The following is a 27,985-nucleotide window of genomic DNA, read 5'->3' on the forward strand; positions in this document are numbered from 1 at the left end:
ATTTTCTCCAGGGAATGAACCTAGGCTGTTCAGTCTTTCTTGAGAATTTTACAGATCCAATACTTCTAATTTTTTTTAAATCTGTTTTTGAGAACTGTGCTATGCTGTGAACTATAGCTAACACACACACACACACATATATATATATATATAAGTTGCATTTCTAAGAATACTTTTGGATGATAAGTGAGAATTAAAGAGTTAAATGGCTGACACATTGGCAGGTAGCAAAATGAAGGTACCTGACTGTTTTTGTCATTATTAGGAAAACAATATAATAGCTTCCTTTTCTTTACTTACTTTGCAGACAGTAATGGAGTGTTTATTTCCCCAAAGTTATTTCCTCCATTGTAATAAGCTCATAATACAGCAAGCTATTTGCTCTTAAGAATGAAGATACAAGCTGTAATTAGGTTCAACTGTAGAAGTGATGTTTGGAATAGAAATATTTATGTTTTCCTGAATGATTATATGGATAAATCACCTATTCTTTTAAATGGGCATAGTTGATGCATCTTACACGTAAGATGACATCTTCCTTTGTCCAATACTAGACCCCCATTTTTCTTCAAGTGAGGCAACTGCAGACTACGTGCATTAAGTGACTTTTTGATCAGATATTCTTAAAACCCGAAGGGTAACTAATGAAAACTTCACATAACACCCTAGTGGCTCAGCTGAGAACTGATAGAACTTTGTAACAAATTGCAGGAGCCATCACCATAACAACTGTGTTGACTCAATTCAGGCAATAGATACGCAGATTTTTAAAAAATGTTTTTCACCATGCGACATTTCTGAATAGTGTTGAAAGTGCTACATTCATGAAGATGGTAGATAACATGGTGGACGACCAGATTCCATCAATGGTTAAGTTAGTAGCTTTGATCAATATCATGAGTGAAACATCAAGATCAACTTGCATTTATATAGGGCCTTTAAAGTAGTACAGTCCCTGGAGTTTCATAAGGGCAATCATCAAACAAAATTTGACGTTAAACCACACAGATTAATGGACATGTGACTAAAAGCTTCGTTAAAGAAGTAAGTTCTTTAAGAGTATCTCCAAGGAACATAAACAGGGGACCCAAGCAGCTGGTAATGATGGGCTGGAGTATATTAAGTATATTAGGAATTAATAGTTTAGAGGATGATTTGGGAGGATTGTAAGGTTGGAGACAATGGAGATGATTAGGTTCATTCCATTTATGCCATCAGCATAATTTTGCGAGGTGGGGCTCCAAGTGCAATAGCTCAGTAGTCACAAGCATGTAATGAAAAGTTAGGAAGGTATGTATGGTGTCTTACTCTTCCTTCAGAAACTTACAATTCTCAATCACACAACTGCACCCAAGCTCAGTATGTAATTGAACAGTTGAAATTTAGATGCAAGTTTTTTATTCTGAAATGCGAACTGAATTGATGAGGCATGTTTTATCTTTGTGGTACCCCCTGTTCTCATTTTGAGCTTATCTACAAAACTACAATAGAATGGGATGATGTCATGTGGCATTACAATATTGTCAAGAAGATAACATTTGGAATGCTATTAAGATAATTTTGTTTTAAAACTGTGCTGGACATGAATTTCCCCTGGTTTTGATGTTGAGAAATAATTGGACAGATATTTATAGTTTACTCAGCAAAAGTATATTTTACTGTTTGTTGCATTCAGTAAAGGTTGCGAAGCTACAACACTGATGAATCAAAAGTGTGCGCGCTCTTGATTCTATATTATGCGAAAGGACAATTCAGTGAAGTGATTATTTAATCACAGTACAAAATAGAATGTGTTTATATGAAATTTAAAATAAACATTTTTGTATGTTTGAATCTTTCAGAAGACAGAAATGAATCTAATAGGACTAAATTTGATACCTATTGCTGCCCATCTTAGGTACTGGATGAGTTTATTAGATAGGGATATATTGACTAATTGTTAATAATGTAGTATTTGTATAGTGATTTACTGCACAGCAATTTTCCTTAATGTACCAAAAATAGGTCAACGTTGATTCAGCTTTAAGTCAGGATACTGTCATTTTTTTTCAATTGCATTGAAACATCAGAATCAGCATCAGTCTTCACTGTAGAAGATACAAGTTACGCCCCAAAAGCAGAGGTAAATCCAGAAATGGAAGGGATGGAGGAACTCAAGAAAATCACAGTGGCACTGAGTAAATTGTTGGAACTGTGGGCTGACAAGTGCCTGTTTCCTAATGGACTTCATCTTAGGGTCTTAAAAGATGTGGATAATTAAATAGTTGATATTATTGGTTTTAAGTTTCTGAAACTTCCTTGATTTGGAGATGTTCATGTCACATTGGAAGATAGCAAATATAACTCTTTTATTCAAAAAAGGAAGGAGACAGAAAGCAGGAAACTATCAGCCAGTTAGCTTAACATCTGTCACAGGTTAAATGTTAGATAACAAGGTGTAGAGCTGGATGAACACAGCAGTCCAAGCAGCATCAGAGGAGCAGGAAGGCTGTTATCTCAGATTCTCCAGCATCTGCAGTTCCTACTATCTCTGAAACAGGTTAAATGTTCGCAGCTATTATTAAAGAAGTTATAACAGGGCACTTGGATAAGTTCAAGGTAATCATGCAGAGTCAGCATGGTTTTGTGAAAGGGAAATCATATTTAACCAATCTATTGGAGTTCTCTGAGCAAATAACGTGCTGCAGATAAAGGGGAACTGGTGGATGTACTCTTCTTAGATTTCTGAGGAGGCATTTGACAAGGTGCCATATCACATGTTATTATGGAAAGTAAAAGCAGGGGGTAGCATATTGTCATAATTAAAAGATTATTTGGCTAATAGGAAGCAGTAATTAGAATCATTTCCACGTTGCCAAGATGTAATAAGTGGTGTGCCGCAGGGATCAGTGCTAGGGCCCCAACTGTTTACAATTTCCAGGAATTAGTTAGATGAAGAGAAGGAAGATAAGGCTGCTAAATTTGTTGATGATACAGAGATAGATGTGAATGGACAACAATCTGGCAAATGGAATATAATATAGAAACTTGTGAAATTGTATATTTTGTCAAAATATAACTTCCATATTATGAAAAGATCTAATTTAAGCTAAGAACCTCTTAGATGGAAAGGGGGAACTGGCTTGGGGGTGTGCTAGAATTTGATTATTTAAATTAACATGCAAGCAATTATTTTCTTACTTTGATCTGGTTATGATTTATGAGAGCTTTTGACCAATGGACTTTTAGCAGAAAATGCAGATTGAAATAGACCTTTCATTTTGATTCTGTAACTTAAGGGCACATACTGTGCAATTCTTTTTTATTATTCTATCGGTTACTATTTTATTATTATTGAGTCATAGGCATGGACTCATACAACACAGAAGAGGCTGTTTGACCCATTGAGTCTGTGCCGAACTATCACCATTAATCCCACTTTCCAGCACTTGGCCCTTAGCCTTGAATGTTATGACATTTCAAGTACTCATCCACTTACATTTGAAGGTTGTGAAGTTTTCCACATCTATACTCCACCGGACAGTACATTTCAGATTCCCATCACAATCTATGAATTTTTTTCCACAAACCCTCTCTAAACCTCCTGCTCTTCACCTTAAAATTATGCTGTCTAATTATTGACTCTTCAACTAAGGGGAACAGCTGCTGTCTAGCCGCCCTGTCTTTGCCCTTTATAATCTTACACACCTCAATCAGGATATTCCCCTCAGCCTTCTCTGCTCTAAAGAAAACAACCCAAACCCATTGAGTCCCTCCTCGTAGCTAAAATGCTGCAACCCAGGCAACATCGTGATGAATCTTCTGTGCACCTACTCCAGTGCAATCATGTCCTTCTATAGTGTGGCAACCAGAGCTGCACCCAGCACTCCACCTGTGGCCTAACCAAGGTTTTGGACAGCTGCAATATAATCTCCCTGCTCTTAGATATTTTGAATTATAGCTCACCTTTGGAGCAGGTCGGGTTTGAACTTAAACCTTCAGGACCAGAAGTACAGACACCACCACTGCACCGCGAAAATCCTTTGAAATATCAGGAATAAGACTCAAACCCACAATCTTCTGACTCAGGTCAAGTACACTACCTACTCAACCACCGATGATCTTTCTCTCTGCTCTTATAATCTATTCCACAACTGATAAAGGCAAATGTCCCACGTGCCTTTTTAATTACACTATTAACCTGTTCTGTCACCTTCAGGGGTCTGTAGACAAGCACCCCAAGATCCCTCTGTTCCTTTGAACTCCTGTAATTACGTTATGACTAATGAATACTGTTCTTTTTATACAGTCATTGTAACTTGCTAGCTGCTGCTACTGATTTTTCGATAAACCAGTTGTCTATTTGACTGATTTTCGAAAGGAAGTGTTCTTACTAATTTTCCAAGGCAATTCCTCACCATAATTTCAGGATTAGGTTTGGAATGGGAGCTTCAAAATACTTCATAAGCTATAAAGCACTTTAGTACATCCTTAGTTGAAAAGATGTTGTATAAATGCAAGTCTTTACTACTTCTTAAAGTGGATTTGTGGGACAAACAAATAACTGGCATTTAAAGGATAAGAACAATTAACCAGATGTGTCACCAGGGAGGCCAAAATTATGAAAGACTTTGAAGATTCTTGGAAAGCACAGCAATTTATTGACAACCTTTGCTAATGATAAAAGGATAAGGACAGATGGAAGACAGATTAAGGAGAAGAGAACTCAAGATGTAGCTGTACGTTGATAGGGAATAGATACTGACTACTTCTTTAAAGGCTGAAAAAGTGGAGATTTTGCGGCGTGATTTGATTGTGTAGGCAATCCCCTCTGTGTTGTTCCATCATTTTATGTTCACTGATCGGAAATGTAATGTGCATGCAGTGGGAGATCTTGTGATGGAGTGGGTAGTGTCCTTGTCTCTGAGATACATGCTTCAGGACTTGATGGCCATAACATGACATTCATAACATGACCATATAATGAAATTATGAACCCAGAAATCCTTCTAATATGCCAATGGCTGGTGACATCTGCAGAAAAGTCTCTTGGTCTCCAGGTGCAACAGTCTCCCCATATTAAAAGGCTTTTCACACTCAAGGCTGTACTGGTGGCAAGCATCCATTTTCATTTCAAAGGGTCAGCTTATAATGATAAACATGCATGCAAGAATTCACAATTACCATCACCGTACATGCTAACCTTACCTGCTTTGGATGTTCTTCAATCAAGCGCACAGAAATTCATTTACCTCTCTGTGACACAGAACTTGAAGTGAGCATCTCTCATACTTATTGCCAGAGAGGATTACCAGAGTGTCTGTTAGTATCTTAGTCGATATGTTCAATTTAGCAATGATAGCTTTTGAACACTTGTTTAATATCACCATGTCTGAAATGCATTATCTGAAAATGACGGAAGCAGAGTCAATTGTAATTCAAAAGTGAATTAGATATGTATTTCAAAGAAAAAATAAACAATAACAGGAGAGTGGGACTAACAGACATTGAAACATAGAAAGCAGATGTAGGCCATTCTGCCCTTTGAGTCTATTCTATCTTTCAATATGATCATGACTGATCATTTAACTCAGTATCCTGTTCCTGCTTTCTTTCTATACCCATTGATTCCTATAGCCCTAAGAACAATATCTAACTCCTTCTCAGAAAAGCAATTCATTGTTTTGGCCTCAACTGCTTTCGGTAGCAGAGAATTCCACAGGCTCATCGCTCTCTGGGTGAAGAAATTTCTCTTCATTTCAGCTCTAAATGGTCTATCCTGTGCTTTTAAACTGTGACCTCTGTCATCAGAAATATCTTTCCTGCTTTTAACATGCCTAGTAGGATAGGAAAGTTGTAGTCATCATTATATAATTAAAGCCTGACTTTAATGCTACGTAATTTGAACGGGTTAAAATTGGGCTCCCTGATTCTAACTGTTTAATATTTAAAAGGGATCTCTTCACCCCCTCCTTGGCTCTCGAACTTCTTTCTCTTTCTGGCAGGTGATGGTATTTGTAACCATTATTTGAACCATTATCTTAAGTAAAGTGAATAATCAAGCCAGGCCGCTTATATCTTATCTCGGTACAACATTGGTGTTGACAAGGCGCCTTGTATTAAGGTTCTGACAGATCGATGATAATCGTAGTGCCACAGCTTAATTGAAAATGGAAGTGTATAAAATGACTGGGGCAGGGGTCGGGTTTTGCATCTAGAGTTATTAAGATACTTGACTAATAAAATAGTAAAGATCTCTAATTGCAACATGAAGTGCATTGTGACACAGACAATGCCTCATTTCATCGTTAATAGCCGTGGCACTTGCTGATTGTTTTATGAAATAACAACAGGAGCCAAGCCTTTTCGTAGACTGATTTAACTTCCAGGAATTACCCGTAGTATCTTGCAGTTTGTGAACATATCACAATCAATTAATGGTTCTTTCTGTTTTGGGCAGTGGTCTGTGTTGTTCTTATGCTTGTCTGTGCTGCATTTTAAAATGTTAACATTATGTATTGCAGTTAAAAACAAATGGTTGTTAAAAGTGGTTTAGTTCTTCAAAATTTGATTATTACGCGAGTCAAATCCTCTGCTGTTACTATGAACATACAAACAATAGTAGGCCACTTGGCCCTTTGACCCTGCTCTGCCAATCAGTAAGATCACGGCTGATCTGATTTTAACCACAAATCGACATTCCTGCATATCCCCAATAATCTTTCATCCCCTTGGTAATCAAGAATCTATTGACCTCTGCCATATAATATTTACAGACTCTGCATCCACTTCCTTTTGAGGAAGGGAATTCCAAAGACTCTCAACTCTTAGGAAAATAAAGTTTCTTCATCTGGATCTTTAATGGGCAATTCTTTAAACTATGATCCCTCGTTTCAGATTCTTTCACTAGAGAAAGCATGTTTTCAGCATCCACTCAGTCTAGTCCCCTCAGGATCTTTTATGTTTTGATTAAGTCACCTCTGACTCTTCTAAACACTGGAGAATACAGGCTGAGATTGTCTAGCCTTTCCTCATAAGACAATCCACCCACTACAGGTATTAGTCTAGTAAACATTCTCTGAACTACTTCCAATACATTAACATCCTTCTTTGAGTGTAGTGACCAGCACTGTATGCAGTACTCCAGATACGGTTTCATCAATGCCCTGTGTAACTGAAGTGTAACCTCCCAACTCTTGCATTCAGTTCCTCTCAGAATAAAACATAACATTCTATTAGCTTCCCTGATTACTTGCTGTACCTGCTTGCTAATCTTCTGTGAATCATACACTAGGATACTCCAATCTCGTAGCATCTCAAATATCTGCAATCTCTCTCAACATTTAGATAATATGCTTCCCTTCTTATTCCTGAAAAATTTTGAATGATTTAAGTGAAATTCTGAAAGATGTGTCTCTTTGCCATTTTTTGTAATAACATACTTTCCATGGAGTGCACTTAATTAGCAGTAATGTCCATGCATAGTGGATCTACAACACACCAATGTTAGTTAAGTTCTGATATTACAGGAGCAAATGGATCTCCAATTTGAAAGGTTTATTAAGGATGGGCTCTAAATTTCAGACGGACTAGGCCAGCTCTGCCACAGGTTCATTCTGTCAGCCCTGCAGCAGAAAAACCTCATTCTTCTCTGTTGACCCTAGTTGATACAGTGCTACACATTGTCATCTTACAATGATACTTGGGGTATTAGATATGTTATATTTACTCTGATTTGCCTTTTAATTGGGCTTACTGTTCGACTCTGGCAGACTGTCCTGTTGTTACTGCCTGTGATTACATCCGGGGAAGATCGCTGCACGGAGTAGAGTATCATTCCGTCAGCATTTACAGGATAAAATAACCCTGTTCTGCTGGGCATAGTCTAAAGAATTTAGCTCACAGAGCCAAAAGCATGCATAAATGGAAAAGCTTACTACCCCATTAACATTCCAGTGGTTTTGAACCACATTAATAGCTACTATTTACAGAGCACCCATGATGCCCTAATTATTCAAAAGTTCTGAAAAAATTAAGAATAAGCTGCTGGGATTCTAGGATTACCTTTTGCATTCGAGAGTTAAGGACACAATTTAGAAATCCCACACTTAATAGCAGAGTACAAATACAATGAGGCCCATGCCACCACCTTGTATATTTTAGCAGTGCCAAGACAATGATAGCGATGTTTAAATTGTACCAGCAGATTCACTGCTCTATAGTACAGTCAGGGTCTCTAAGCTCATCAACAGCTCAAGCTGTCCAGTTGTGAAGTGCAGTGATACAAAAAGTGTAACTTGTGCTGAGGGACTAAAAGCAGACAAGGAAAAAGAGCATATGGTGCAGCTGATGCAGTAGCCAGCAAGTCTGATGATTAAAAAAACTCTCATTTTTTTCCTTCTTTTATAGATACTTGGAATATTACATCCACAAATTGACCTTTCCACTCTTCATTAGGAACAATATCATTCAAATTTAAATGCATGAAATAAAAGGAGAAATGACTGTGATTTTCTGCTTTAACCTAAAGCAATTCTTGGTAATCCATGGGTTAAAGGGATTGGAGAAGTGTTGCTTCAGTATAGTAGTTTTATCTTTGTCTCAAGGCATAAAACTCCATCTTGGGAGAACATAGTGTTATTATTTGTGCCAGTTTGATAACAATGTTTGTTTTGAATGATGCAAATTACACTGTACCAAAATTTCCCTTTAGGTACATGCAAGCATCAAATCCTGATCATTATCGTTCAACCACCAGAAAAATCTTAATGTTGATGGGGCCCTTGATTGTTTGGTGATATTGGAAATATTTTTTAAAAATGTTTAGCATTTGAAAAGACCTACAAATTTTCTGAGGTTTCACCAGGGGATTTTCTCAACGAACTGCTGTGCACTACTTGCTATTTTGCAGCAAATGATGCGTTGTCTTAGTGGTTGGAGATTATCTCCTGGAGCTGTTTTTGCACCAACTTGCCTAAAATTCACTTCAAGAGGCTTGCAATCCTAATGGTAAAAGTCAAAATTACTTTTGTTCTGGACACATGTTATTTAGCCAACTGACTTTTTGTTTAATTTACTTTGCCATTTTGATCGTAAGAGAATAGATGAATTTTTCTAGTTAAAGTTAAGCTTCCTACTTGTAATTACATTACTTAATATCATTGTTGAAGTGCTGAACCATACAGGGCTGGTTTTTTTTGCAAATGCTTTGCCCTCAGTGCAAATCAAGAAGGCTAAAATAATCCCTTTTATGCTCCCATAGGATCTTCAGGCATTCCCTGAAGGCAAACAAACTGCCTTCTGGTTTACTATTGTCCTTTAAGGAAGGAAATCTGCAATCTTGCCTACTTTGACTTACAAACTCCAGACCCAGAGCAATGTGTATGACTCCTGACCGCCTCTACCCTCTATCCCCCAACCCCTCGACACTTAGCCTAGCCAATGATGCCCATATCCCATAAACATTTTTTTTTTACATGTGATGTAAGGTATAGTTTTATTGATAATGGAAGATTTATAAAAATGCAAAACTTGAGATTTTTAGGCATGAATCAAAACTTTTACCACTGGCCTAAGAGTTAACTGTGCCAGCTGATCATATGAAACTATGTTGTAAGTGTCTGCCATTGCTGATTATGAAGTGGCAGCAAGACCATTTGATTTTTGACATACAACTAGGGGTGACTGAGTAGGTACAATGTTGAAGGCAAAGACACAGTTGCACTGGATTTCTAGAGACCGGAGGCCAAAATGAAATTTGGTCATGCCCATCTGCAATTAAACAGCCAGGCTACAGATGGACACTGGACAGGGCTTTAGAAGTTTGACTTACATATTCAGGGTGCTCCACAATTGTCCTCAGTGGTTGTCCTGTACAAATGTCATCGTGTACCAATTTGCCAGCCCCTGCACTGCACTACAGGTAGAAGATGGGAAAATGCAACCAGAAACTTGTACACTTTTATCCTTTGCTTTTCACCCAGATGTTTTCAAAAGTAATGTTGACTTTCTGTCCTTCGCCACATAATGTTTTGGGAAATGAACCAACAATACTGAGGAAAAATGTCAATGATTAAATTGTTGACATTGGGAGGAAATGACAAAATGAACCAATCCTGCCTATTCATTGTTGATTTGCACATATTCTTATTTCAGCAGTGTAATATGCACCATTCATAATGTAATGTTAGGCAGGGGACCGGGAGGATGCCTGGAAAATTTCAGGAGCATTGTGTTTCTGAAGAGTCAAGTATATGTGGTTTGAACCAGGATTTTCATTTTTACAAAACAAAATAAAAATGTCTGTCATCTATTTCTGTAAAGCAATTACCATTTTGCAAGTTGAGTTTTTGTGGCTGAGAAATGTTAACAAGTTTCTTTTGTCTGCAAGCGTGCTGCACATTGTACATTTGGTGGAGTCTTGCTGGTTTTTGAAATTGTTCTTTCATAAAACACTGACTTGGAGGCATTTATGAGCAATTAATTCACTTTTTTTTGTGCTGGCCTTGCCCTAGTAGAAATTATAGAACTTTATAGGAAGAGAAACAATCCGAGCCATTAGCATCTATAAACTGTCTGCCCTTCTTTTGGAAACAATGCAGTACTGGTGATGGAATCCTAGTATACTTAGCACAAAAAGAACAATAGTGTGATAGGTGGCCCTAGAAAGTCTCAAAAGAGAGAGGGTAACTTAGCTAAATATCTTATTCTCGATTCTATAGGCACTCTGATAAATAAACAAGCTGAGGTAGTAGCAAACCACCTTGGTGAACTCAACAAAGTTGTGGAAGTCTACAGGCTCTCATCAGACATTTGATGATGTTGTTGTCAAGCGCTTCTGCAAATTAGCACAAAACAACCCTTAAGTTGCATCATTCAGGTGCTTGCTACATGGAGTTGATTTTTCTAGCCCTGGTGCAAAGCTGCTGTTTAGGACCTTGCACCTAGAAACTGAGAAGGCTGTAGGAACAGGAATGGCCTATGGGTTATGGACCTCTAAGAACAACAGCCTAACACCTCCAGGTCTGAAAGTCTACCACGAAGGCTGAGTTGGAAAGGCTTTACTTTCCTGTTTATCATGACTTTCTCTTATGTCTGATTGTTTCAGATCCCGTGAATCAAAATCTTGGCAGCTCTTAGCAAGGCTGCTAAGGGAAAATGGGGGAAATCATTCCTAGTCCATTATTAGATCTGCTGTTTTCTGCCCCTTCTGTAGATAGTGGCATTTTATATTCTCTCTCTCGCCCTCTCAATTTCACCTCAGGAAATCCTGGGACAATGTGAAGGTGATAAGAATGGTCAATAGCACTGGATTCCCAAGGTAGATTGGGAAGGAAAAATCATCCATGGTCTTTCATACAGAAAACGATGTTTGTTTTAGAAGCAATAGTATGCTCAGCATTTCTTCACTTGGTTTGCTGATTTCTCTAAGCATTGAGCAGTTGCTGTCCTGTGTTTGTAATGTCAAACGTAATCCTGGTGAGTTGAAGTTTATCATGATCTCGGCTTTGAAGTCTCTGGAGCAGCAATGGGAGATACTTTAGATGTATTTAGGACCATCCAGTTAGCACAGTGGCTCAGTGGTTAGCACTACTGTCTCACAGCATCAGGGATCCAGTTTGAATGCATGACTTACAACTATCAGGAGACAGTATGTCACATCTGTCTTCATCAGGATCTTGTGCAAGACTAACTTCCTCTATCCAAAGACTGTTTGATATATCAAATTGGGTTGAGCTAATAAAATCTCAACAGTAGTTCTTTCAGAGCCATTATATTATACAACATGACTAGATTAGCAGAGCAATGTCAGGGCACACAAGAATAAGAGAGGAAAGACAATTTGATGTTGGTATATCATTGAAAATCTAGGTCAGGATCTCAGTCCATTCTAGTTAAAGACAAACTAGCATACCACAGAAGGATGTAGACAAGGTGAGGTAGACTTGGAGGTCAGAGTATACTATTTTGTATAGTGGGTTGGGCGGTGGTGGAAAGTGTTGGTGTGTATAATTGGGGGTGGGGGGAGGTGTTCAGTTGTTTAGTCATCCAGGAGTTAAACTAAGAGTTTTCTATTTTAACATTTCCTGGATAACTATGTAGGTAAATAAATTGGAGCTGCTTAAAAGCTCTGAATCCAACATAGAGTCAGACTTTTTTGGAGGGTCCCGGGGAGTAGAGTAATTTACTGTTGTTAATAAAAATTTGATGAGCAATTCCCATGAATGTCAGCATGTTGGGTCTTCTGTGGAGTCCTGACACACATCTTGTGTTGTGTGTCCCATCTCCAATGATTCACACAAGATCTGGGCCTCTGTTGTCTCAGCCTTGAATATTCTTTCCTGTAGTTGTTTTGTCTCCCATCATGGCCTAACTGCTATTTTCACTGTTGTTGACTTGATTCTGTCTTCGATACAGTTCCTTGGGACCAGTGCTTGCTTTCCTTTGCGTGCATGTTTTGCAGCTCAATTTTATCCTCTACCACATTAACAGTATTATTCGTACTTTCTCTTTGTGCAGTATTCTTAGTCGTGTGATTTGACCTTGCTTTTAGTCATTAACACTTGGTTAACCATTACTCCCACGCTCGCATCGTGTCAAAGTCTTTGTGCTATCTTCATATTAACAACAAGCTGCATTTATGAACCTTCTTTAAAAATGACCCAGTGTGCTTCGTAGTGAATGATCAAATAAAACTAGACTTGACTTGCCAAGGAGATATTGAACTAAAACTTAGTCAAAAAGGGAGGTTTTAAGCATGTGTCTTAAAGAGGTAGAGGTTTCAGGAGGGAACTTCAGCGTTTAGGTTTTGTAGATGTTGGCACTCTTTCTTGCTGACTATCCTCAACAATGCTTGTGAAATAGAGTCGATGAGAATTTAATCGTTTAAACAAGATGTTCCCCAATGCAATTCTGTGCCTTCTAGGTAGAATAATAATGTTGTTTGCCTGAAGGCTTCAGTTCTTTCCAATAGTAGAGAATTGCAATTGCTGTTTTTTTGTTATGAATTCTTAATTTTTGGAAAGCTTTCTAATTTTCACTTTGTTGCTTGCTGCAAGTGCTTCTTCAGTAGGAGATCCCAAGCCTGAGATTTCCAACATCTGAAAGGACAAGAACAGCTGGGATCTGAAATTCTTCACATGTTGCTGTTCTTTTATTGTTGCTGAGTCAAAATCCTCAAGTTTTCTACCAAATGACATTGTGGATGTACCTCTGCCAAATGGATAATGAAGTGGGTCAGCAAGAAAAAAAGAATTGCACTTATTTGCTGTTTCTCAAGGACATTTAGGAATGGGCAATAAATGCTGCTCCTGCTGGTGATGCTCATGCCCTGAGAATCAATTTTTGTTTTAAAAAATACTTTGAAGCATGGGCAAATTTACTGCAATGTAAACATTTCAACTTGCTACTCAATGATAATTTATTTATTGCAACAATGTACAATTATTGACTTGTTTGTCAGAAAACATAAATATTTAAGGACAATGGGACTTTAAAAAAAGGTTTACAATTATATAATGTCTTCCATGATTGGCAGAGGTCCCATAGTGTATTTCTTTCAATGCAGTACTTTTTAAAGTTATACTGTAGGAAATGTGGCAGCCAATTTGTGTGCAGCAAGCTCCCATAGTTTGAGAATGAGAGAATCTGTTTTAATGAAATGAAATCAATTGGCAAGGACACCAGGGATAACTCCCCTTCCTCTTCATTGAAATAATGCCATGGATCTTTTGCATCTACCTGCTTGGCAAACATGACCTTGATTTAACATCTTATTAAAACAACAATATCTCTGATGCTGTAATGCTCCCTTGATCCTGCACGGGGATGCCAGTCTGGATTGTTGTGCTCAATTCTGGGAGCAGGACTTGAACCCATAACCTTCTAACTCAGTGGTAAGAGTGCTACCAGTGAATCACAACTGACAACTTAAAGTGCCTTAATCTGGTTTCCAACAACTTTATATGCGCTGCATGTTGGAATTAATAGACAAGAATGAGGTTGTAGGAGGAGCATCTTTTGAAGAGATTTATGAAACCAGTCTTTGTGTTTCTTTTTTGAACCTTTGATAAACTACACCACAGCAGCCTCAAAGAAGTGTCTGGAACTACAAATTAATAGTGTTTGGCAAAATTTACTTTAATGAAAAATGGACTAAATATACTTTTATGTTGTGATTACTGAAGTATATAACATATTTAGCAGCTGTCAATAATTTTCTTGCCTGGATTTGGCTCCAGTCTATATTTTAAAAAATGGTCTTTAATACCGTATGTTATATAATGTCTGCTGAGACTGTTTCTGTTTTATTGCCAGCTCCATGGATATATGGAAAGTGAACCACTCACTCTACAGCTGTTCATTGGGACAGCAGATGATCGCCTGTTGCGACCCCATGCTTTCTACCAGGTCCATCGAATCACTGGGAAGACAGTTTCCACAAGCAGCCATGAAAACATCATCAACAACACCAAGGTGCTGGAGATTCCACTCTTACCAGAAAACAACATGAGAGCAAAGTAAGCCTGCTTTCAAGTGTCTCCATTTTTTAAGAAAAAAAAGGTTCCTCTGTTCACAGTTTTTACCATGACCTGAGAAGCCATTGTGAAGCAAAATGCTCATGGAGTCTTTTAAACTAATTTTTTTTTCCCTAATGCCATGTTGTATCATTTGCAGATTCTCATTGCCACAGAAATGGACCTTGTAACTTAACTGAGAATATATTACAAAGATTACTGAATACTTTTACATATATGGTAGAGATTAATGCAGAAGCCATTAGTTGCAATATGAAGATATTCTGTAGTTATCAGGAAGCAGTTGGAATGATGATTTTCTCTTGTTAGTACCGAGGTTGTCATTATATTCTTTACATGCTTTTTGAGTTTTTTATAGATGACAGGCAGAAAATCATCCCATCGTGACTACAGTTTACATGTCAATCATGGCTTAGTGGTAGCATGCTTGCCTTGCAGTCAGAAGTTTGTAAGTTCACCTTCAACTCTGGAGTCTTGTGCACAAAATCTAGACTGACACTTCATTGTGACACTGTTAAGGGGGCAGCATATCTTTTGGTTGAGGTGTTAAGCCAAAACCCTGTTAGCCCTCTTAATTGTATGTAAAAATCCGACAACATTACTTTGATGAAGAGCAAGCAATTTCAAACTAGTCAGTCAATACTAATCTCTCAACTAGCGTCACTAAAAACAAATTACCTGGTCACTGTGCCATTACTGTTTGTGGGAGCTTAACATCGCCAAATTGTCTGCCATGTTTCCTACATTGTAATGGTGACTACACTTTAGCACATCCTGACATTTTGAAAGATGCTAGCAAAATGCAAGATTTTCTTTATCCAGGTAATTCAACAACATGTGCCAGGAAAATAAGTTGCCCGCTTCTGAGATGCGAAAGCTTAATGTGTTGATTAAAAATAACTTCTTCTGTTAACTCAGGGGAAAGGCTGCATGTTTAAAGTAAATGGCTTAGCACTGTTGCTCACTGGTATCCCCCACAAAATATAGGGTGCACTATTATAAAAGATGAATGCTTTTGTTTCTAGTTTTAATTTATGTTAGATGATGATGCCAAAATCAAGCTTGTTAAAAGTGGTCATGTATTAAAAGAAAATCTCCTTGGGTTTATGTTGAAATAATTAGAATGTTCCATATTGTGTCTGAACTTCTTCAATAACTTTAATGTTCCTATGAAATAATTTCATTGGGTTCTTTTTGGTCCTGTAACTAATTTTCTTGCAGTAATCGTACTAGTTACACAAATCCATGTACATTTACCCTGCAAATGTACTGTTGGTGGCCCTTCAGTACAAAACATAGGACAAGCCTTTACCCTAGCAAAGAATCATAGAATTTTACAGTACCGAAGTAGGCCATTTGTCCCAATCATGTCTGTACCCACTTCCAAAAAAGCTACCCAACTAGTCCCATTATCTAGCCCTATCTCCGCAGTCTTCTAACTTCCAAACTTTCAAATATATATCCAGCTCTCTTTGAAACCTTGTATGGAATCTGCCTCCACCACTCTCCCAGGCAGTGCATTCCAAATCTGAACAACTTTCTGAGTAAAGAAGTTTCTCCCCATCTCACTCCTAGATTCTCTTGGTGACAATCTTGAAATTGTGACCTATAGTTACTGACATACCAACCAGCAGAAACAGAATATCCTGCTTTACCCTGTTAAAATTGTTCATAATTTTGAAATCCTAATTAAGGTCACCTCTTATTCTTCTATGCTCCAAGGAGAATAAATACAGTTTCTGTAATCTTTCCTTGTATCTAAAATCCCTCATTCCTGGTATCATTCTAGTAAATCTCTTTTGTGCTGTGTCCAGGGTTTTAATATCCTTTCTTAAAAAACTGAACACAATTCTCCATTGTCACTATTTTCTAATTTGATAAAGGCAGACGCAAAGTACTCATTTAGTATCTATGCCATACCCTTTGCTTCAGTGAGCAGTTTACCCTGCTTGTTCCTTATGAGCCTCACTGTAACCCTCATTAATCATCTGGTATTAATATGTTTGAAGAACATTTTACTGTTCATTTTAGTGCAGTCTGCCATCTTTTCCTGATGCTTCCTCTTAGCCTTCCTTATTCCAGCCTTAACTTCGCTCCTGCATTATTGTTGGTAATGTTTTACTGAATCAGCAAACTGGTGTTAGGCTGAAACTTTTTTTTTTATTCATTTGTGGGATGTGGGCATCGCTGCCTGGCCAGCATTTCTTGCCTATCCCTAGTTGCCCTTGAGAAGGTGGTGGTGGTGAGCTGCCTTTTTGAACTGCTGCAGTCCTCCTGCTGTGGGTTGACCCACAATGCCATTAGGGATGGAATTCCAGGTTTTTGACTCAGTGACAGTGAAGGAACGGCAATATATTTCCAAGTCAGGATGGTGAGTGACTTGGAGAGGAACTTGGAGGTGGTGGTGTTTCCATATATCTGCTGTCCTTGTCCTTCTAGATGGAAGTGGTCGTGGGTTTGGGAGGTACTGTCTGAGGATCTTTGGTGAATTTCTGCAGTGCATCTTGTAGATATTACAAACTGCTGCTACTGAGCGTCGGAGGTGGAGGGAGTGAATGCTTGTGGATGTAGTGCCAATCAAGTGGGCTGCTTTGTCCTGAATGGTGTCAAGCTCCTTGAGTGTTGTTGGGGCTGCACTCATCCAGGCAAGTGGGGGGTATTCCATCTCACTCCTGACTTGTGCCTTGTAGACGGTGGACAGGCTTAGAGGAGTCAGGAGGTGAGTTACTTGCCGCAGTATTCCCAGCTTCTGGCCTGCTCTTGTAGCCACTCTGTTAATGTGTTGAGTCCAGTTGAGTTTCTGGTCAATGGTAACCCCCAGGATGTTGATAGTGGGGGATTCAGTGATGGTAACATCATTGAATGTCAAAGGGCGGGGTAAGATTGTCTCTTATTGGTGATGGTCATAGCCTGGCATTTGTGTGGCACGAATGTCACTTGCCACTTGCCACTTGTCAGCCCAACCCTGGATATTGTCAAGATGTTGTTGCATGTGAACATGAACTGCTTCACTATTTGAGGAGTCGCGAATGGTGCTGAACATTGTGCAATCATCGGTAAACATCCCCAATTCTGACCTTATGATGGAGGGAAGGTCATTGATGAAGCAGCTGAAGATGGTTGGGCCTAGGACACTACCCTGAGGAACTCCTGCAGAGATGTCCTGAAGCTGAGACGATTGACCTCCCACAATCACGACCATCTTCCTACGTGTCAGATATGACTCCAATCACCGGAGAGTTTGCCCCCTGATACCCATTGATTCCAGTTTTGATTCCAGTTTTGCCAAGGCTCCTTGATGCCACACTCGGTCGAATGCAGACTTGATATCAAGGGCTGTCACTCTCACCTCACCTCTGGAATTCAGCTCTTTTGTCCATGTTTGAACCAAGGCTGTAATGAGATCAGGAGCTGAGTGGCCCTGGCGGAACCCAAACTGGGAGTCACTGAGCAGGTTATTTCTGAGCAGGTGCTGCTTGAGAGCACTGTTGATGACACTTTCCATCACTTAAGTAGGCAGAAGTAAGAAAATATGCACAATTTCTGCAAAGTCATTAAACTGTGCATATTTTGCCATTATTCTTTTGTCACTTACAGGAGGAGCACAATAATTGTTTTAAGATAAGAAGATTAATGGATGATTTGAATGAAGTGGTCAAAGGCAACAGTTAGAGTTGATGGAGGGAAACTATTTTCACTGAAAGAAAGTCTAAGAATGTTGTGTGCTTTATATATCCTAGTTCAATGTGGAGATGAGATTAGTTTCCATGTGTGTAGAAACTTTATTCACAGTGTTTTATGCAGTGCTTTATATGTCTTTTATATGGTTTTAACACTGCCTTCCAGCTTTTTCTACAGCTTTGTTTACTTTTCTCAGAGTCCACACCCAGGTTTAAGCAATTAAGCACAGTGAATGCCAGTAATAAACAGACTCCATAATCAAACAGATCATTGAACACAACAAGGACCACAGGATATAGTCTAAAAATTAAAGCCAGACCTTCCAGGAATAAAATAAGGAAACATGTAGGAGTATTCACCATAAATGATGATAGGTTAACTGTAAATTTTGAACCTGAGATTGATAAATTTTTGTTATCTACAGTTATAAAGAAACATGATTAAAACTGGGTTATATGAAGTTGTATCACACATCTGCCATGATGTCACTGAATGGAGGCAGGCTTGAGGGGCTACCAGTTTATTCCTGTTGTCTACACGAAATAGCACATGCCACTATCACCAAGATTATATGCAATTATCACACTTTTCCTTCCTGGAAATGAGTGTAGAAATTTTCAATATACTGGAACTTCACAGTGACACTCAGGCTTCTGTTACAAACCCTGAAACCACTCTTCAAACAACATTTGTCTGTTTTATAGATAGTAGGAACTGCAGATGCTGGAGAATCTGAGATAACAAGGTGTAGAGCTGGATGAACACAGCAGGCCAAGCCGCATCAGAAGAGCAGGAAAGCTGACGTTTCGGGCCCAGACCCTTCTTCTGACCCTTTTTACTTCAGTTGGCCTAATTCAAAATTTTTAAAAGTCAATCTGCTCTCTAAGTATTATTACACCATGTTGCCAGCATTTTCTAAATGAATTTTCTCTGAATGGTTTATCTATGGTCTTACGAAAAGGCCATAAATTGTATCAGTAAAGCTATCTATTATTTAAAGGATGGACATTATTTACATGTTGCAGTCAGGTGATAAAGAATTCAAACCCTGTCATGTTTATTGTAGCTGGAAAAGTAGTTTAGGTTTCAACATCTGTCCTTATAATAATTTTTTTGTCATCCAACAGTATTGATTGTGCTGGGATACTGAAACTTAGGAATTCTGATATTGAGCTGAGGAAAGGTGAAACTGACATTGGAAGGAAGAATACGAGAGTGAGACTGGTCTTTCGTGTACATATTCCACAACCTAACGGTAGAACTATTTCGCTGCAGGTTTCATCAAACCCAATTGAGTGCTGTAAGTATAATTCACTTCCTGATTTAGAGAAATTGAATTGTGGTGGTGGCATTGCGGTAATGTCACTGAATTAGTAATCCAGATCCCCATGCTAATGTCCTGGAGACATGTGTTCAAATCCCACCATGGCAGATAGTGTAATTTATATTCAATAAATATTGAGAGTTTTTTTTTAAATCTAGGCTAATGGCGACCATGTTAATTGCCTTAAAAACCCATTAACTTCACTAACATCTGTTTTGGGAAGGAAATCTGCCATCCTTACCTGGTCTGGCCTATGTGTGACTCCAGATCCACAGCAATCTGATTGACTCTTAACTGCTGTATGAAGTGGCCAAGAGAGCTATTTAGTTCTAGGACCATTACGGTAGAATATTAAATGATCACCTTTCCAGTAACACCCTCATTCCATAAATTAATAAACCAAAAATTAAATGAGAATTCTTCTAAATGCCTATCATAACGGTAGATGGGATTAATTCAGTGCTCCCACTGCAAGACTAAGTCCTAATGAGTGCAGACCAAAAACAGTGCTGTAACATTGCAGCATTAACCTTTCAACTTTTGAGCATGGATTTCCACTTAGAACATGGGATCTGTGCACTTACTTTTTTGGTTTGCCAACAGCCTCTCTCAAACAGAGGGATTTGGCATTCACTCAGTTACATCATATAATAGCACCACAAGATTGTGAGCTTTGCAAAGCTCACTGAGATCTTTTATGGAAAGAAATCTGCCATCCTTACCTAGCCTGGCCTGTATGTGTGTCTGGATTCACAGTAAATCACTCAGTTTAAGGGCAGTTAGCAATGGGCAACTAATGCTGTCTTTGCCAGTGATGTCCACATCCCAGGATAGAAAAAAAAAGAAAGTTGCCAATGGTTGTGTCTAAGCAAAATAAATTGCAGTTATATATTTTTGTTTGATATCTGTTTAGAGTTTGTGCACTAATACTTTAGAAAGTATGAAAGACATGCATAACTAAAAGTTTTTTGTATATGCTGTTCCAATAGCATTGCTTGTAGTGAGACTTGTCATCTTACCACTTCCTCCAGACAGAATGGTAAAATTCTGTTAACAGCTGTATGTGCATAATACCACCATGGTGCATTATATTCTGCACAGCACATGATACTACATTCATGAAGGAAGTTGGTTGTCTGCATTTTCTTCTTATAAGAGTTACTGATACAAAAAAAACTCTGAACCGAACTGTGTCACAAGCACCAACATTAACATTGTCCATTTCCAAAGACTTGCCTGAGCACCGCACAGCTTTAGTTTTAAATTTGTCTTTCTCTTTCAACGTTGTTCTTCTCTGAAAGTCTACTGCAATCTTCTCCAAATTGTATATTCTGCATATATGAACCTGGAATGATTATGACTTAATGCACCCATAACTGGATCTGTTCTGTTGGCACGAGTTTCACTTGAATCATGCTGCAATGTAGCACAACTGGCCTCGATTTGAATCAGTACTGACTCATGATAGAATCTTTAGCATAACTGATGGGTGTACCTCAGCACCAAACCAGGCAACAAACCATCAGGAAAACTAAATCTCCTAAAATTTCTTGTAGCAACAGTGGGGAAAGAAAGGTGGTGTTATTGTGAAGAAACATTTGCCAAATGTTGAGCAGGGTGTAGAAGTCATTGCTTTTTTAACGGAGTTACATGTTAGTTTGCCTTACATTTAACACTGTGTTGTAGATGTCTATAGTGAGGTTGACTCGATGCAGGCATGCTTGCTTTTTGTGTGGTCTCTGGTACTGATTAATACCATCCACTGAATCAAATTTTAGCCAGAATTGTTTTTCAGTGGTTTGTCTTAGTGCAATGTTCCAGCAGATGGTAGAATTGACTCTGTATTGTTCACACCATCAGTTCATACAACAGGCTTTCAAACAATACACACACAACCTCTAATCATGTATAGCCTATCTTCAATCAGTGCTTCTCTGACTCTCTTAATGCACAATTTTGCACAACCTACCCTGATTTTATTTGATACAAGAAACCCAAAATTTTATATATCATATAGCAATTTAATCTCTTGACAATTTTAGTGAAGGGTACTGTGTGACTCATAGGAACATGGATTCACATTCAAAACTGTGGTCGGAAAGTAAGTTATGAAGAGAGTGCAAAGCTAATGTGCAGACGGAAAAAGTAATGCAAAAGGCTAATTGTGTGTTAGTCTTTACCTCAATGTAATTAGAATAAAAGAAAATTAAGAAATGATACTTTAGTTACACAGAATCTTGGTCATGTGCCATCTGGAACAGTGTGTTCAGTTTTGAAGACCAACAACCAAAAAGGCAAAAATCATCTTAAGAGACCACATCGGATATTCACCAGAATTGTGCCAGGGCTTAAGAGGACAGCTTGAGGACAGACCGCAACAACTTGATTGGCATAGACTCAGTACGATCAGAGTGGTGTAAATTTTTTGATATGAGAGAAATGGGTTTCAATTCATGAGGCAGTGGCATTAATATTGGATGGAGTATCTGTGGAACTGTATCTGTTGGGGATGGGTTACACTTGAACTGTGCTGTGACCGTTGCCCTGTGAATCAGATATTCATATTGAATTTTATATTTGTCTTCGTGGTAGAAAACAGTAAAAGTATCCCGAAACTAGTAGGATGTCAAGAGACAAAATGAAGGGAGGAACGTAAATCAGTCACTACCATGAGTGGAAAAGTATCTGGTAATCAAATGGTCTCGCTGACAAGACCTCGGGACCTGCTGGCTGTGGGGCATAACATGGGAAAATGTGGTATTAAAAATAGAAAAATATAACATATAAATGGAAAACAACTACAGAATGCTGCAGTGCAGATGGATCTGGGTGTCCTGAATGCTTAAGATTTAATATGGAGGTAAAACAAGTAGTTGGGGAGGCAATGGCCTAGTGGTTTTAGCGCTGGACTGTTAATCCAGAGACCCAGATAATGGTCTGGGGACCTGGGTTCAAATCCCGCCATGGCAGACGGTGAAATTTGAATTCAATAAATATCTGGAATTAAGATCTAGTGATGACCATGAATCCATTGTCGATTGTCGGGAAAAACCCATCTGGTTCACTAATGCCCTTTAGGGAAGGAAACTGCCATCCTTGCCTGGCCTGGCCTACATGTGACTCCAGACCCACAGCAATGTGGTTGACTCTTAACTGCCCTCTGGGCAATTAGGGATGGGCAATAAATGCTGCCTAGCCAGCAACGTCCTCATTCCATGAATGAATAAAAAAAAGTTAGAAAGATAAATGGAACGTTGGTCTTTATTTAAAAGAGGGGTAATGTATAAAAGAAGGGAAGTCTTGTTGTAACTGTGCACATTTGTGATGAGAGTATACCTGGAGTACCGTGTACAGTTTTATTCTCCTTATTCCATTGGAGACAGCTCAAAGAGCATTCACTAGATTTATTCCTGGGATGCAGGAAATGTCTTCTGAGGAAAGATTGAACCAGTTGGGCATATGCTTGTTGGAGTTAATAAGAATGAAAAGTTAATTTATTGAAGCATGTAAGGTTTAGAGGGGTATTGACAGAGTAAATGCTGAAGATGTTTCCCCTTTGTGAAGGAGTATTGAACAAGTAGCATAGTTTCAAAATAAGTTGAGGCAGAAATTAGGACGAATTTCTTCTTGGAGACCACTGAAACTTTGGCATTCAGTACCATGTCAAATTAAACATATTCAGAGCTAAACTAGACAGATTTTTGATCCATAAGAGAGGCGAAAGTGATGGGGACAGTTAGGAAATCGGAATTAAGTCCATAATCAGATCAGCCATGGACTTATTGAATGGAGGTGCAAGCTCAAAGGGTACTATGGCTTACTTCTCCTACATTTTAATGTTCTGTTCTCATTAAGGGTTTAAACTTAAAAAATGAGGGATAGGGTTTTTAGGTGTTGGGGGAATTTAGAAAGTTAATGAGAAAGGTCAAGGACAGGCGTAGGGTTGTGATATGGGTTGTGATAGCCATTGTGTACCAGGAAGGGAAAGAGTCTACAAACACAATTGTGCACCAGGAAATAGTGTCAGAGTAGGGAAAAATAGTAATAAGTGAAAATCAAAGGCTTGTTATCTGAATGCATGCAGCATTTAAAACAAGTTGAGTGAATTGATGGCACAAAGGGAAATAAATGGGTATGATCCGATTACCGTTACAGAAATATGGTAACCAAGACTGGGATATAAATATTCAAGTGTGCTAGATATTTCCGAGTGAATGGCAAAAGGAAAAATGAGGTTGGATAGCTTTTTTAGTAAATAATGGGATCAACACGTTAGTGAGTATTAGCTCAGAAGATCAAGTTGCAGAATCAGTTTTTAGGTGTTGCTAAGATTAGGAAAGAACAAATTGTTGGCAGAAGCAATTATAGACTCTTCTAAATCTTTGATGGAATATATATAAAGAAATGATGGGGGCTTTAAGAAAAATACTATAATCGTGGGCAACTTTAATGTTCATCGAGATTGGTTAGCCTTGAGAATAAGTGCATTTGGAACAGTTTCTTAGAATGATAAAATATGGAACCAACTAGGGAACAGGCTATTTTAGATCTGGTATGTGTAATAATGTGTTATTAATTAATGATCTCATAGTAAAGGAATCTCTAGGGAAGAGTGAAAATAACAAGATAGAAATATCATATCCAGTTTGTGGGTGACAAGTCTGGATCTGAATCTATTGATTGTAAGGCAATTGCAAAGGTATGATGACAGAATTGGCTTAAGTTGTATTTGGAAAACAGATTAAAAATTGAAGATAGTATATGAACAGTGATGGACATTTCAGGAGATATTTAAAGAAAGTCTCTGAGAAAGGTGAATAGTCCATGACCAACTAAGAAACTTTAGGACTGTATCAAATTGAAAGAACATGCATACAATGTGTGAGCATTAGTGGTAGGCCAGAAGATTCAGAAAGAGACACGGTTGACCTGGACCTCAGCAGAACTTCATCGTCTAAGTCCCAGTTCCGTGTATTGCCCACACTACAGATATGGAGCCAATTTGTCCAGCCTCTCATAGGACAACCTTCTCATGCCAGGGACCAATATAATGTACTGCCTCCAATACCAGAAGTATATCTTTCGCTAAATATGGAGACCAAAATTACACACAGTGTTCCAGGTGTGGTTTTACCACAGTCTGGTAGAATTGTAATAAGTCATCGCTACGCTTTTGCTCATGCACTCTTGCACCAAAGGTCAGCATGCTGTTTGCTTACTGAATTGCTGTTGTTTATGGGATAAAAGGGTTAATACTGATTTGAGTGCCATAAGCACCACCCTCTGTAGTGATGTCATAAGGAGTGATGGGGAAAGTGAATATGGATCTTGAAGGAGTGAAACTTAAGAGCAGATCCCCCTAGAAATCGTTGTAAGAATGTATGCCATTTCCTTGTAACATTTAAGTAGTTGCTGAGATGCAATAAACTATATCTTATTCTTGACAAATATTCTACTAGTTAGGTCAGAAGAAGGCACTGGAAGAACTTAGACTAGAAATTATTGGTGGAAGTACGTACAATGTGGTGTTTAGTTTCACCACACCGTTGCTTGCTATAACTGGATGCCAATCCTTTGTGTTCCTTGTACAAATATTCCCAAGTTTCTTGATACATCTTTAAACAACTCTAATAAATTTGTTAAACGAATTTAGCAAAACCATGTTGAGTTGTTCTGATCAAACTATGCTTTCCTAAATGCATGGTTAAGACTTCCTTAGTAATAGGTTCCAACACTTTCCCAATGACTGATGTTGGTTAGCCGTACTGCAGTTCCTTCGTTTTTTTTCTCTCTCTCTCTCTTGCTAACTTCTAAAGTGCTGGGATGTTCCAATATTTGAAGAATTTTGGAAGAATTGTGACCAGCATGTCCACTTCTCCGCAGCTATTACTTTAGAATCCAAGGATGTAGGCCATCGAGTCCTGGAGGTTTGTCAAATCTTAGTTCCTTGAGTTGCTCCAGTACTTTTTCTCTGCTGATATCGTAGCCTTTTCAGAGGGGCCATGAACCAAGAGTTCGAGAAACTGTTTGGATCCCATGAAAATTGTGTCAGTCCATGAGCTATGTTCCCTCTCGGTTAAACTGGACAAGTGGCAATGCAGGGCTCAGGCTCACGACCACGTCCTTATCCCAGGCCAGTGAAAATAGGATTTGGGATGGGAATCCCAGAATCAACCCAACTCTGAAACTCTGAGTTGAAGCATTCTTAGGATTTGAGGGGATTGTGTGCGATTTTATTTGAGGTGTTTAAAAATATTAAAATGAGCATCTTAGCAATTGTTCTTGTTACTCAGTTTTCTTCTCCTGTTACCTTGAGGCACTGGTCTTGACTGTTTAAGGACTGGTGGACTATAACAACAGTCAACAGTCTCAAAGCACACCTTTGACATGAACTCCACTGATGTTTAAAATGCTCTATTGATGCAAATTGAATGTAATTTGCCAGGCTGAAGTCCCTTTTTACTTTGTTAAATCTAGATCTGCTTGCATCCATTCCTGTCCAAAGTCATCAATTTTGCACATATCTTTGTGTAGTTTAGGAACTTGCAGAGACTTTACTCCTCCCAGTTAATAAAAATAGTGAAGAACAAGGAACCTAAAAGCAATTCTTGTGGAATATCACCAATAACCAGTGTTAATACAAAAGCACTCCTATTAATAATAACCTTCTGCCAATGAAAATTCAAGCAATTCCTCAGTCAAGCCAAATTTTTACCAACAATCCTGTAGGACTACATTTCGTATTGTGTGAAAACTCTATTTTAGCAAAAAATGCCTTTGTTCATCCAGTTTATTTAAGTGAATTGATGTATTTTAGTACTACATAAGATTAACAAAGTCCCAGGGAAGCTTTGCAGTCTCCCTGTGGAATTATTACAAACGAAATCCATGTGGAATTTCAGCCCTAGCATCAATTCTGTGAAGCAAAGTTTGCAGCAAGACTGAAATGTAAGGAACAAAGGATTGAATACTTTTGTCCTTCAGGTATGGATCTTGGACAATTTTGCACTTCAGTAACAGAGAGCCGATATTAGGTATTTTGTCAGGACTCACTTAAATTGGAGAATGATGCTATTCAAATTGATTGAAAAGGATTGCACTGTTGGTGGGAGGAGGCAGTATGGGACTGAGGGAGTTATAATTCTCTTTGACACACAAACTCTTCATATTTACAGGTACTTGTACAATAATTCTAGAACTAGAAATACATCTATTTAAGGGTGGTTATAAGGCTGTTATCTAAATTAAGGCTTAGATAACACTCTAAACTGAAAATAAAACATAAGCACTTTATATCCTTTTTTTTAACGTCAGCTACTGGATTGGAAACTGTGCTTTATACTGATGAAATTTTAATTTTAATTTTCCTCAAATGATTGAATTAGTGCATTAGCAATTGCAAAGTTTTTGTTACATGCTAATTAATAAATATTGTAAAATGCGCTTGATCTAAAAAATGATAGTTCAGTGTACTTGATTGATAATTTATTCCTATGCTCTCAGCTCAGAGATCTGCACAGGAATTGCCACTGATAGAAAAGCAAAGCATTGACAGATATCCTGTGATTGGTGGAAAGATGATGATTTTAAGTGGTCACAACTTCCTCGCAGAGTCAAAGGTCATCTTTGTGGAAAAGGCAGCAGGTACGTTGAAAGGTGCTTAGCGTGCTATCTTGGCAGGAAGAAAACTCATTGAGGTAAATTAGCATTTTAGTCAAGAAATAAAGTATTTCTGCAAAGAAAGGGGTTAATTTAACTGGATTGTCGCTTTCACACTTTCCTTTACAACTACATTCTTCTACTGGTTTGCATTTTACATTTTCAGAATACTTTGGCTGACCAATTTTTTTTTTCCCTTTTCTCATTTGTAAGAAGAATTCCTGCAAGATTTTTGGAAAGTGAAATATATGACTTGAGTTGGAAATATTTAAATAAAACATTGAGTTGTCAATAGTAGAAAAGAGTATACCTGCTTCCCTGAATTCTAGGGACAATGTATAAATATTTTACTGAAGGCCACAGGGACCAGTCATGATATAAAATAATATGTTACTGATTAAGGACTGAAAATCCTGTAAAAGAAAAAACGAGGACATTCTATTTATACAGCTGTTTTATGAATACTTTTAAATTGGCAATTGGCTTATGTATGTATCTACTTTACATTTGTAAGCTTCTGTAGGTATGAATTCACAAATAGAACATTGAGCAATTTTAAGTGTATTTTTGTAGACGTTTGTTTAAGAACTGAACCTTGCTCCCTTTTAGCTAATGTTTTTATCGTAAAAGTTAGTACTTTGAACATTTTTTGTCCAAATTTATAATAGTTTCTACTTATCTAATGTACATTATTTGGAAACTGATATTTTACATTTGTTTAAGGTGCATAGGCAGAAGAAAAATTGTGTAATTCTATAAGGTCTTTCATGACTTTAGGACATCACATAGTGCTTCACAGCCAATG

At 38.1% G+C, this 27,985-nt stretch overlaps 1 protein-coding gene across 1 annotated transcript in view; it reads left to right on the forward strand.

Annotated features, from left to right (window-relative positions):
- Positions 1–27,185, forward strand: part of LOC109911161 (nuclear factor of activated T-cells, cytoplasmic 1-like) — a 62,589-nt gene extending 35,404 nt beyond the window's left edge. The window contains exons 4-6 of the mRNA XM_020510427.2: positions 14,296–14,498; positions 19,325–19,497; positions 27,025–27,185. Of these exons, the coding sequence (XP_020366016.2) occupies positions 14,296–14,498; positions 19,325–19,497; positions 27,025–27,185 (537 nt within the window). The remainder of the gene's footprint in view (positions 1–14,295; positions 14,499–19,324; positions 19,498–27,024) is intronic.
- The last annotated feature ends 800 nt before the right edge of the window (positions 27,186–27,985 follow it).

The sequence above is a fragment of the Rhincodon typus genome, chromosome 4 (assembly GCF_021869965.1).
Source record: "Rhincodon typus isolate 14 chromosome 4, sRhiTyp1.1, whole genome shotgun sequence".
NCBI classification, from domain to species: domain Eukaryota; kingdom Metazoa; phylum Chordata; class Chondrichthyes; order Orectolobiformes; family Rhincodontidae; genus Rhincodon; species Rhincodon typus.